We start from the raw sequence: 12,347 nt of genomic DNA, 5'->3' as shown, positions 1-12,347 counted from the left end.
TCAACGAATTTTGGAGGGGTTAAAAAAATGGCTGGAACGTTGGGAGAAGTGTATCTTTATAGAAGGGGACTATGTTGAAAAATAAAAAAATGTTTTTGAAAAAATGGTTTCTTCATTTCTAACATGGGTACTTATTCAACCGCCCTCATATTTTGCAATCCTGCACACCTAGTAAGCAGTTTCTATAGAACTCAATTCATTATTATAAAAAATTGTAAAGAACAACAGAAAAGTGAAATAAAGTAAATAAATACAAATGACGTTGCAAGAACTTCAGAGAAAATGAAAAATGGGAAAGTGGCTGGCCAAGATTAGAAGCCAATAGAGGTAGGAAAAAGTACAAACGAAAATGGATCATATTTCTAACTGGATCTGATGAGAAAGATTTCTCTTCAGGGAAAAATTCAGGATACACCAAGGAAAAATGTGATGGTATAGAGCACCAAGACATTCAGGACCAAGGGAAATAAAAAGTATGCCTCACACTACACAAGCATGGGGAAAAATAACAGGAAGGTTGACAAATTGAGGAAATGGATACGGCAAAAGTGTGTTCGGATTTGCATTGGGAAGAGGAACAACAGATGTTGCGTTTGCCATTGGGTAAATGTTAGGATCAAAGAGACTAAAATAAGAAGAGATTTCATTTCCAGTAACTTGGAGATAATTCAATGTATGAAAACTGTTATGTCTCCATATGAGAACCAAAAAATTAAACTTGTTGAAGTATTGAAAAAAATTATTAGTCATTCCAAAATATGCCAACCTGCTGCAAGCACAAAGATAATTTGGCTGGTGGCCTTCACATATCCGATGGAGAATTGCTTTCAAAAATTAACTCGAGTCGAGGCAATAGAAGAAGAGTTGGCTGAATAATAAAATGTACATGGACTACTATCCGCATTCAATAAAGCGCAAGTACCTTTTCGTAAACCTGTATATACCAGTTTGAATTCTCATTGATAAAGTTAGAAAATTAAACACCATGTAAATTTTTTATTCTTATAATGAAATCATTTTTGATATACTTCATAGCTTGATAACATATTTTCATTAAAGGGCAAAGAAACATTAGCTGGGCCTCATATTTGAGGTCTCACATTTCCTGCACACAAAAAATAAAGTAATAATATTCCAAGTTTGCAGATATTAAAGCACTAGGTTAATTCATAATATAGATGAGTTTATACTGTTTCCACATAAGCTTCTCATGGACGTTAGTGAAAATTTTAGAAACACAAGAGCCATAAATAAATGGATCTGAAAATATATTGCAGTCATAAATAATAAAAATCTTCATTTACATTCTTCCTTCACAACACAATCAAGATCAACGCTAATGTCCATTAGGGCCCCTAAATAGTTACCTGGTGGTACAGACTTTTTCATCAATTTGAACCAATGAAATAAGAAGTTACATAATTCCCTAAGTGAAGCCCTTGCACCAGAAAGATAATTTACTACCAACTGGAAGAATTTGCACATTTATGGATTCTACTCATTTACTCTCGATCCATTTACAACAAAATCCCATGCACTCACACAATCAACTTGTTTCCTCTTGGAATTAACCATTGGTTAAATCATAAAATGGGTCCAACAAAGTAACTATTCCATGTAGAGTAGTTGGTCCTGAATGCATGCATATGACCAAGGTCCATATGCGCATTTGAAAATATATAAACACATGCCTATTTCCCATCAGGATAAATATCAGTTATTAAGAAATAATTATTGATAACATTCCTTGATAAATTAATTTCATAGCTAAGTGTAACAGAGGAGCACAATATTTTCCAGGGAGAATTCTGTTTCATTATAAAATTTTTACAAGACATGCTCAAAAACTCAGCGGTTTGAGACACTGACTAATGGCACTTGGCACCATTGTGGTTTCATCAGGTTCCGCATTATTGTCTAAGAAAATATCACCACCAGGCTGTTGAGATAAGTATCCCAAAAAATTGATACAATAAGTCAATGCTTATTAAATTAATCATTAGCAGTAGAATAAATTACAAATTATTAATGGTTACTAAATTGTAGTTTTAACAAGAGACCAATTACACAGATAAGATTCCAACATTTTGTTGACAATCGCACTGCTAAAATAGTGCGTTGATACTTCCCTAGTATTCATCACGAGGAATGTCCACACGGTTGACCTTGATATCATTGAAACCATTCATCCCCATCTACTTTGCAGTTTTACAGCAATGAAATGAAAGGATTAGTCGATGTTGCCAACAGTAAACAATGAGCACCTTTGGTAAGAGTTTGAAAATATTAATTAACTTTTAGAAGTTGATTTATATGAATTACAAACTAATCAATGGTGCACAATTTGGCAAGATTCAGAAAATGGACTTGTTCTTGGAATGCTTATGACGTTTAAGACCTTAAGTCATACCATAATAAAAGTTTTTCAAAACTATTTGTTATTTGATGGAAATGTGATATGTCACAGGGTTATTTAGATACAATCCCTAGCTACAAAAGAAGCTAAATACAAGGATTCTCCTATGCACGATGTTATCTGAGAAAACAATCTTACATGGTTTAATGCCCGAGTGAGTAATTGAAATTATTCCCACATTACCCTTAGAGTAAAGTAAATAATGCAGAGGCAGAACAATAAATGAGGAAATAATAATACTCAACAAGCATTTCATAAATGTTTAAGAATACAATAGTTGCATCAACAACAAAAAGACTAATGGTGAAAATTGATTTTGATCAGCATGTCTGTATGTAATTTTTTATAAGCTAGGATTACACCAAGTCCCCAAATTACATGGATCCTAATTCCAATGCTCCATTATTATAAAGGTATACTATGTCACTCATCATAAAGTTGCTGTTAGTTGCAGCAGTAGTTGTTTGAAAAATATCACTATATTATAAATTATGCAATCTATAAAGCATGCGTTTCAAGTCTGAAGATGCCGTGTTGTTTAGTATTTGTTTGGCAGCCAACAATTAGTGAAAGTTTTCAGTGAATTAGTGAAAACGGAGAATATTGGTCATCGTTATGTGATACAATACTTTTAATTGAAAGGCCTCAGCCCAACCAATATAAATGCTGAGCTGGATTCCACTCTGGGTGAGCCTGCTCCTTCGTTTACGTCAGTAAAATATTGGGTAGCAGTGTTTAAACGAGGCCTGACCGCAGCTGAACCAGCAGAATGACTTCTTTCCCTCAATTAACAGAAATGAGAGGAGAAGAAAAGGACAAGTGCACTCACTAACTGCTTTGAAAAATTAGCTTTGCTCATTTCATGGGCCAAAGGAACATAGTTCAGCATGCACGTTCATGGATAGAGAGGTTCCCTCACTCGTGATTGCTTTCTTTTAGTCAGTTCTCACAATAGCAAGCGCTTCCTTGGAAAAGAGCTAAAAAATTAAATTGTAAAATTTCCAAATCAATTTTTCTAGTATTTTTAAGGGCAGATAAAACAGCACATTGATTTTACTCGCCAGGGATAAATAAGCCAAATACAATTTTTTTCAGGTCACTTTAATTATCAAATGACGACGTTCTGTCATGTTTATAAGACATTTAATCCATGATCAAATCATTTTATGGCAATACTGAGGCCAGATATAATCTATTCCTCTTTCATGACCTTGACCTCATCATTACTTTCATAGCTATTCAATCGGAAGGAAAGTTCAGGCACGGAATGAAATCTTTGGCACAGAGCACATCACTCTCGTCTTTAATAATGACTTCTGATTGGCATGTTACATAATGCAATTTGGGCATTCATCACTACCCAATGTCCTTGAGGAAATATTTGCAATGCACACGTTTTCCGGCATTTGAAAATCCAAAGTGTCACAAATAGACATGAAAGCTTTAGGATGTCACTTAGGAAATTACAGAATGCCAAAGCCATTAAACTAAAACATCTCTAAGATGGAACTTGAGATACAAAGGAGTAAGCAGTACTTTTGAGAATAGTCATTCTACTTGCCAAAACTTACTCAAGGTATTCACCATGTAATTCAGAGACTTACTGTGAAAGGCACAGTGCAAAATCAAACATTATTCAAGTTACAGTAGACAATGTAACAATTCCTTTCAATCTGTCGTAAAATCATATAGATTCCACAAGATATTCTCATTGCAATTTCTATCAGCGGCTACCATTGAAACAGATCTTAAAGTTTTAACTGTACTAATTACAATGAAATGCATAATTATCCTTAGGAGAACCTTGAGTGATTGACATTACAGACCTCTCCAGTTTTACACTAAATAAATTAAATGAACAAAATAAGTTCAATGCTTAAGGTACTTCAAGTAAAAGCTACCTTGTTTTACAAAAAAAAGCATGGCATAATTTCCCCAAGACATAAAATTAAGGTTAAATTACATGAAAGATTATTTTACGGCTTAAGGACACAAACAGAATGTAATCAAGATTGATAACAAACATTTGCTACCAGGAGAAATTGAGAAAAGAAAATGCTATTTGAATGAAACATACCTTAATAGCATAAAAATTGGGGTTGAGGCCAAGTCCACATGATAGCCTTTGCCAGAAATTCAATGAGTTTAATTTATACAAGAAAGGGGAGTTAATTCGATTACATAATATGTACTTTATGTGGATACAACTCGGGGATAGTGACACACATCGAGTTAATGTTTCCAATTCGTTCAAAGTGTGGTAACCACCCACTCAATGCAACATTTGTCTTTTCAACCTTCACTCTCTTCTCCATCTATTATTTACCTTTCCTTTGCATCATATCCACAAAACATCCTCAAAGGAGGTATGCTGCTTCAACAATCTAACCAGAAGGTGAATGGCCCTCGTAGAGGAACAGGAGAACCCTTACTGATTTGCTTTTGGCTCATTTCCCAGCTTTCTACATTTTCATGTGATTTGAATAACTAGTATTAACAAAAGAAATTGATTTGTTGTCATTACTAACAGATGCATGATGTTTTTGGCATCATGCATTTCAGCATTGTCAATATTTATTCATACACCGTTTATAGTAACACAATCCTCCAGTTTCTGGAGACACCTTTGCCAACAACTGCTTTCACAAACCTCATCCTCAATTTTTACAGAACAGTAAAATGCACCTCTGTAAGAAAACAATAAAGAGTCATAAAGGACTCTCAAAATGCCTCCCTGGACAGCATGAAAATTACCAAGAACTTTGGCCAGGAGGCTAAAAACACCGAGGGAACAAAATAGGCATGCATGCAGATTAACTGTCTGTGTAAGTTGGTTTGTTCCTGGATTGTCTACAACCACCTCTAACTAATTAAATTAGTCCCCACACTAAAATTAATTTGTATACTTATGTTTCTTAAACCATATTCCAATTAAATGAGAAATGTATGCTTTAAATGAAGTATGGCATAAAGTGGAGCTTACTGCGTGGTTACATTGCTGGTGTTTTTCCTGGCATGTCTTAGTGGCATGACGTTAGCTTTAAAAAAAATAACACCAACTAGAATTTTCAAATGTGATAATATTCAACGCAAAAAAATTGCACAGCCAAAAGAGAATTATTATGAAAGCCCCATAAATGCATGATAAGGCCCATCACCTTCAATGATAAAAATCAGGAATACAAAGAATGAAGTGATCATTCATTAAGAAGAAATCTGAAACACTTTGAAATACAGTAAATCTTCACCAACGGTGGGGGTTATGTTACTGAAACGTATTATAATTCATAATTGGCTAGAAGAAAGTTCAACAGTTTACCAAACAGGAGAAATGGTGCCACCAGGAATTTTTTAACCACCATCTCTCAATGACCAGGATTTAAAGTGAGCAAGCTATATCTTTCAGGACAAATTATAACATGCATTTTTACATTGTGGCAAAAGAATACCAAACCACTTAATATCAAATTCATGGTTGGCAATGGATTATGATTCTGATTGAGAAGAGATAAAGACCATGAGAAAAATTCCTTGCCAAATCAAAAAAATATTGGGAATACCTAAATCAATTATTATCGTCTAATGGTTTAACAACATGGGCAAACAGAAAACTTGAAGATAAATTTGAAAAACTAAATATGCTCCCGTGTCTATACTTCACAGTCAAAATAAAACATATAACAAAATATATCCAAACAATTATCCTTATCTTTTAATGTCTTTTGTACAGCCTTTGTAAATGTGGTTAAATGTGCAAAAATATCATATTTCACAGTCTTTTGATGAGAAAATATGGATATGCAGATGGGTAATTGAACTATTCGTTTTCAGAATAAGGTTTTTCGTAGCATCCCAATAACAAATACAAGATCTGATTGGTATGACAACTGCTGAGTGAGTCAAAACACCGCTGCATGAAAGATTACTCTTTGCTCCTGACTACTCTAATCATATGGATAAGAAATGAGCAATTTGGCTTTCAAGGAAAGCTGTGGACATTAAACTTACAGAATCACTTTCAAAATAATGTATATTATGTTACATACATATGTTAAATATACAACACTTCTACATGCCAACAAAAAGATAACATAATGAGTCAACAAACCTTTACAGTAATTTCCATTTTAAATCTCTTATATAACTATTCAGTCCATTTAACAGTGTAAAATCCCAACTTCAGGAACACAAAATATCAGCAGTTAAAGAAAGCAAACACAAATCAACCCTGAAACTGCAGAGCTATACCGAGTACTGATATTTGGTTATGAAACAGACTGAAAATATTCACAAGTAAAAAACTGCTAGCACATTGCTTCAAAACAATGTACTTACCACACACGTACACATTAAAAATCTTGATGACACAAACCTCGAGAAAAAACTGTTACTTAAGCAAATATCCCTTCATAGAAGTGACAATTACAAATGACATCTACCCTTTATAATGTTATATACAATATAATACACCGATCTCACAATTAGGTCATGAAATAACACAGCCTGATGCAGCCAATGATACAGAAGAGCAGCATTAAATCAAGGCAAACGTCATTGGGAGAATGGAAATTTGCACAAGCTGCTTGCACACTAATGGGGATTAACTGTGGGTCTTGCGGATGCGGTAAAGGGGTCATTGAAGGGTAATTGTTCGAAGCAACTTCACTTGAGATTCCACCATGACCCTCTCCGCTCCCGCCCGTGTCCTCAGAGGGAGAGCTCAAATACCCTCCCAGTGGACATGGTCATGGCATTGTATTGAGGTGACTTCCACACTTTCACTTCCCCCGTGCTGAAAAGTGATGCGAGTAGACAGGGTGAAGGGTTATTTGGGGGTGAGGGGAGAGGAAAGGGAAAGAAAGATAAATCCTGGGAAGACTGAAGAAATGAACATTCGATGGGACATTTTGCAGACCAAATCCATGAGAGATTCCTATGTGTGAAGGCATAAAGTAATTGACCACGTTTATACTAGACTAAAGCATACTTATCTTAACACTTAATTGATGTTGCGGATCTGATTTAAGAACAATGCCATTGTTTAGCATACTATAAATATCATTTCCAAAAATAATTTATTTTTCATTGTTTATAATGTCCTTGGTAGGATTTTCCTCAAACTTGAAGACAAAGTCAATGTAATGATAAAAATGGAAGGCTAAATTATGATTAGAGGGATTGTTATGACGACTATTAGCAAGGAATGTGTACATGTTACATACAGCAACATTCTTCCTATAGCGGTCACAATTAATGGGATAGGAATCATTTTTGAGATTTAGAGGGGGGGAAACTTGGTTCACAGAATACTGATCGAGTGGAATAATATAAATGCATAGGAGGAGCCAGGATAGCATTACAAGTGAGATTGAGTACAACTGCATTAAGCCACAGGAAATTATTTTTTTTTAACGTTACCATGTATTGGCTGATTAAATCTCTTCTTTATCATTCACAATACATAGAAAACTTATAGCATAAAGGATTTCTCTTTTAAAAAATGTCCACCTTTTTCAATCAACCCAATAATTGAGAAAAGGTTGCTCAAACATACATTTCCCATCATTCTACCCAATAGTATTTCTGCAAATTCTGTCCTTTGCAATTCCATTCATGAAAACATTACTGTATTAATTTCATCATAGTTGACATCAAATTTTACACAATGGGACCTGTTAGGAGTATGGCATATAATGATGATCGCAATATGTTATTCCATCTTTTCTGGAATTCTTTAAATCAAAAAGCATAATGGGAATATATACATGCAATCATTGGGAGTTAGGCTGTTGAGGGAGATTTAGGCTGTTTTGGAAGTTGGTACTATACTATTCACAAAGCTTCCAACGGGGCTAATTTAGCAGAAAAAAATAAGGTCATGAATGAAATAGTTTTCCCACTAGGAGCCAATGCACATCACTCTTGATTTTTTAAGCTGAAATTAAAATGAGTATTCTTCTAACTTAAAAATTATTATAATTTTAACATAAGAATTATTTCAATGCCGCCCCCATTAAATTAAATATGAATTTAAAGATATATTGTTAACTTTTAGTATTTTCTTCACTACAAATCCCCAAAGAACTTTGGATATATTATATTTCAACTAACTAAAAAGATCACACAGATACAGAAATGACAGCGTGTCCAAAACACATCCTCAATAACACAATATTACTAATAATAAACATTTACACATAGCAAACTAATCAGAATAACAATAAAAAATAGATAATGGACCCATTTGTCGATCATAAAAGTACTATTTTAAAAGACACTTACTTGCAAGCAGTGAAGACATGAGAAGAATTGGTGGCCAAAGCATTTATAGGAGAGGAATGAGCTTGCATTTCACCAAGAAGATGGCATGATTCCGAGGACCATAATCTCACCACTCCAGAGCGACAACCAGATAAGAGCATTTGACCACCTCCTCCAGGCATGAAGGTCAACCCACACACCCAGTCCTTGTGAGCATTGTTCACAGACTGAAAAATATGATCACACATTATAGAACATTTATGAAAAAAATAATGGATTACATTTTCAATGACCCACGCACACAAACTAGTACGCAACAGAGTGGTTTCCGACATCTAAGACATTGAATTGAGTATTCAATTGTTCCCGGCTCAACTTAGTGGAAATTCATGCCAATTAACTGAAGAATACAATGTATCTTTCCACTGTCCTTTGAGGGCAGTGGAAAGATACACTGCATTCTCCATTTAATTGAATTGAGTTATTGAGATGTGTTTCACAGCATGATTACAGGCATTCTACACACAACTCTTTGGCTTCTGCATTTGTTGGAGCAACCAGTGATATTCTTCTGAAGGGAGATGTGACCATAATAGCACCATTCATTGGAGTTGAATGAATCCTAATATACTGTCATACCACATTTCCCTGCCCATAAGACACTTTTTTTTACTCTAAATTCAGGATGTATCTTATGGGCCAGGGGCATACTGGGTACAAGTCGATTCGCCATAAAAAATGCTTATAATCAAGTACATTTTCTTGTATCAAGCAAAGAAAATGGCTGTTTTAATTAAAACTTTTGATAATATTTCTGTTTTGGGCCAGCAGTAAGCAACAGAGTTTTAATATCTCGTTGAATATACTTCAAAAAAATTACCGATCAAACATAAATATATTCAGCACATTTAGGCATTCAACCAAGTCTATAAAGGCAGGCAGTATCAGAGCATCACAAAGTCATCGAAATGGTTAATATGATAAAAACTTTATAGGATCTAAAGAGAGAAGAATGTCTCACAGCATTGCATTTAAATTTGAAGCCCAGAATTACACTTGAGAACTTGGAAACAAGGCAGCTGAAAGGCATTTTGGCCCATCTCCAAATGAGAAGATAATATGAGAACAGAGGGAGCAGACGGTGGATTTAGTAAATACAGATATGAGTAAAAAAATTATGTTCATGTGCTACTAAATGGCCAAAGTTTGAGGAACGTGTTTAGAACCGGATAATAAGAGGGGAAGTCAAATGAATACCGAACACCTGCCATGACACAAACAGTCCGCACATAAGGGGGCAACACCGTTGTTACATATCGATACTGGGACCACTGTGGTGGGAGAACTGCATAGTGACAACTGACAGGAGCATGCAATTGTTGGGTTATGTCCTTGCTGGTGTGCGGACTGGCGCAATCACAGCCGTAGAAAAGAAGGCAAGCAGAGCGGAGAGGTGTGGTTTGTTTTCTGGTGGCTGATGGTGCTGGAGTACACAAAATTCATCACCGCATGTCTGCTATGCATGGCCAACACTGTATTTCCCTGACAAGTGTGCACGAGTGGCATAGGAGATTCCGAGAAGGGCACACGTCACTGCAAGACAGTGCAAGCCCAGGACAGGCCCATTGAGCCATTACCCCTCATGTGATATGGTGGACTGATGGCCTGATCCACAAACATTTCAACAGCCTCTGCACGGCCCGGATCTTTCACCTCGTAATTTGAAACTTTGGCAACATAAAGACAGACATTCGTAGACGTCTCTTTCATTCGGACGAGGAAGTGCACGAGTTGGATCCATTAGCGACCAGCCTCTTTCTGCTAAACTGGGAATGATCGTCTCATCTCCTTATGGGATTAACGTACCAACATTTTTGGTCATTACTTTTGAATGAAACCATTTCACGGTCACGTTGTAGTGGGTGTTCCGGTTTCCTTTTACTGCTCCTCATAAATCACCGAAAGCACAGGATTACCGTTTCAACAAAACTGATTTTAATTGAAGCAATAAAATAAAGGCTAGTTCTCTTTGGCCCATTTTTCTGGGACAGCATCATGAAGATTCATGAAGAGAAATATGGTGTATATATCCACGTGTAAAAATGGTGTATATATCCGCACCAGATCTACAACAGCACAAGAAATGCCAATTGGATACAAAAGATAGTCAATAAGGCACCAACTCATTATCTCACACCATTGAGAATAATGAAAAGGCTTTTGCTTTCGAGGATTTGTGACTGAAAAGTGGAAAGTTGGCACTATCATAATGTCTTTTTTAAATTGTGAAATTAGCAATACACGGAAGTGAAGGTGACATTGTGCGAGAGAAAAGTGACAACCCTAGAGAAAATAAGGGTGGAAATGCTTAACCAGCAGTGACGATACGTTCCTGGGATTCTACCATAAATAAACATTGATATATTGATTGCTAATTTTTGATGCAACAATTCCTTTGATCCTTGTCTGTCTCCTAGTATTTTTTATAAATAATTACAGGGAATAAGTTGCCCTGTGAAAAATCACAGGCAACTTATGGGCTGGTAAATACTGTAATTATCTTCAAACCAAAATTAATATTGGGTACAATTTATTGTACTCAAAAGTATTGAACGTTACAATTTATGTCTATCATTTAATTTCAGTTTTCTAAACAAAACATGCAGCAGTATTCTAATGATACTAACATTGAAATGGTTAGCACAACAGTGAAAAATTGTGTTTTTGTAGGCTGGATGATGACGAGGTCTATTATCAGCCATAAACCACAAATTTCTTCATTTTTCATTCATCGATACCTTCAAGTACTCTTTCTGAGGTTCACTCAACGTTTTTCAGGAGACAATGCAGAACAACAATACTAAATACAAACAAGTGCACTATGTATTTTTGAAATTTGGGAAAAATTGGTACCGTGAAAAAACTATCAGCCACCGTTGTTCAATTTTCTGGCACAGGCAGGTGTTTCAATGAAATGGCATAAACCGAGGAATTACTGAATTAGAAATTTTATCTCTCATGCATTTGCCATCCCCCTGCCACACACCTTCCTGGTGGCTTGCAGGACACTATGTAGATGTATTCTCATTGAATACTTTGCATTTTCACATCAAGTGGAGCCAACAACTAGAAGAAATTTATATTTAATTACTAACCTGTACCAACTCCTCTTTTGAGAGATCCCACTTCTTGATAGCCATGTCTCTCGACCCCGAGAAGAGCATGTCTCCATGCAGCGCCAGAGCCTGAATACCATCATAATGAGGCGGTTCAAGGTTGACCTTAGGGTTGTAATTGTTCATATTGCCTCGACTGCTAACTTCAAACACCTGCTCAGTACAGAGAAAAATATTTTAATTGAAAGGCACCAAAAAAATACGGTTACGTTTAAACCTCATAATTTTTTACATAGGGATAAATAATTAAATCACTTCTTAAATGAGTAGGTATTAGTTTAATCCCATTCATACATTTAACAATCTTAGCAGAAAATGTTAGGGTTAAAGGCTAGGGTTCCTAACATAAAAGATGGATAAATGACCAAATCTTCATTTAAAAAAATGATTATGCAGATGTCAAATGCAATTTTTAATGGCAAAAGAGAAAAAAACCACTAACAACACCCCAATTGTATGAATAATAAAACACCATTTGAACTAAAAACCACAAC

The 12,347-nt window shown here is 35.4% G+C and overlaps 1 protein-coding gene across 1 annotated transcript in view; it reads right to left on the bottom strand.

Annotated features, from left to right (window-relative positions):
• Nucleotides 1-6,486: 6,486 nt before the first annotated feature.
• Klp31E (kinesin-like protein 31E) overlaps nt 6,487-12,347 on the bottom strand; it is a 139,071-nt gene continuing 133,210 nt past the window's right edge. Inside the window, exons 26-28 of the mRNA XM_071598912.1 lie at nt 11,833-12,006; nt 8,699-8,904; nt 6,487-7,208 (exon numbers count right to left, since the gene is read on the bottom strand). Coding sequence (XP_071455013.1) covers nt 7,124-7,208; nt 8,699-8,904; nt 11,833-12,006 — 465 coding nt within the window. The 3' untranslated portion in view covers nt 6,487-7,123. The remainder of the gene's footprint in view (nt 7,209-8,698; nt 8,905-11,832; nt 12,007-12,347) is intronic.

Source organism: Hetaerina americana, unplaced genomic scaffold (genome assembly GCF_022747635.1).
Source record: "Hetaerina americana unplaced genomic scaffold, ioHetAmer1.1.p SCAF_10, whole genome shotgun sequence".
NCBI classification, from domain to species: domain Eukaryota; kingdom Metazoa; phylum Arthropoda; class Insecta; order Odonata; family Calopterygidae; genus Hetaerina; species Hetaerina americana.
Note: the sequence above shows the minus strand (reverse complement) of the source record. Positions and strands in the feature narration are given on the sequence as shown.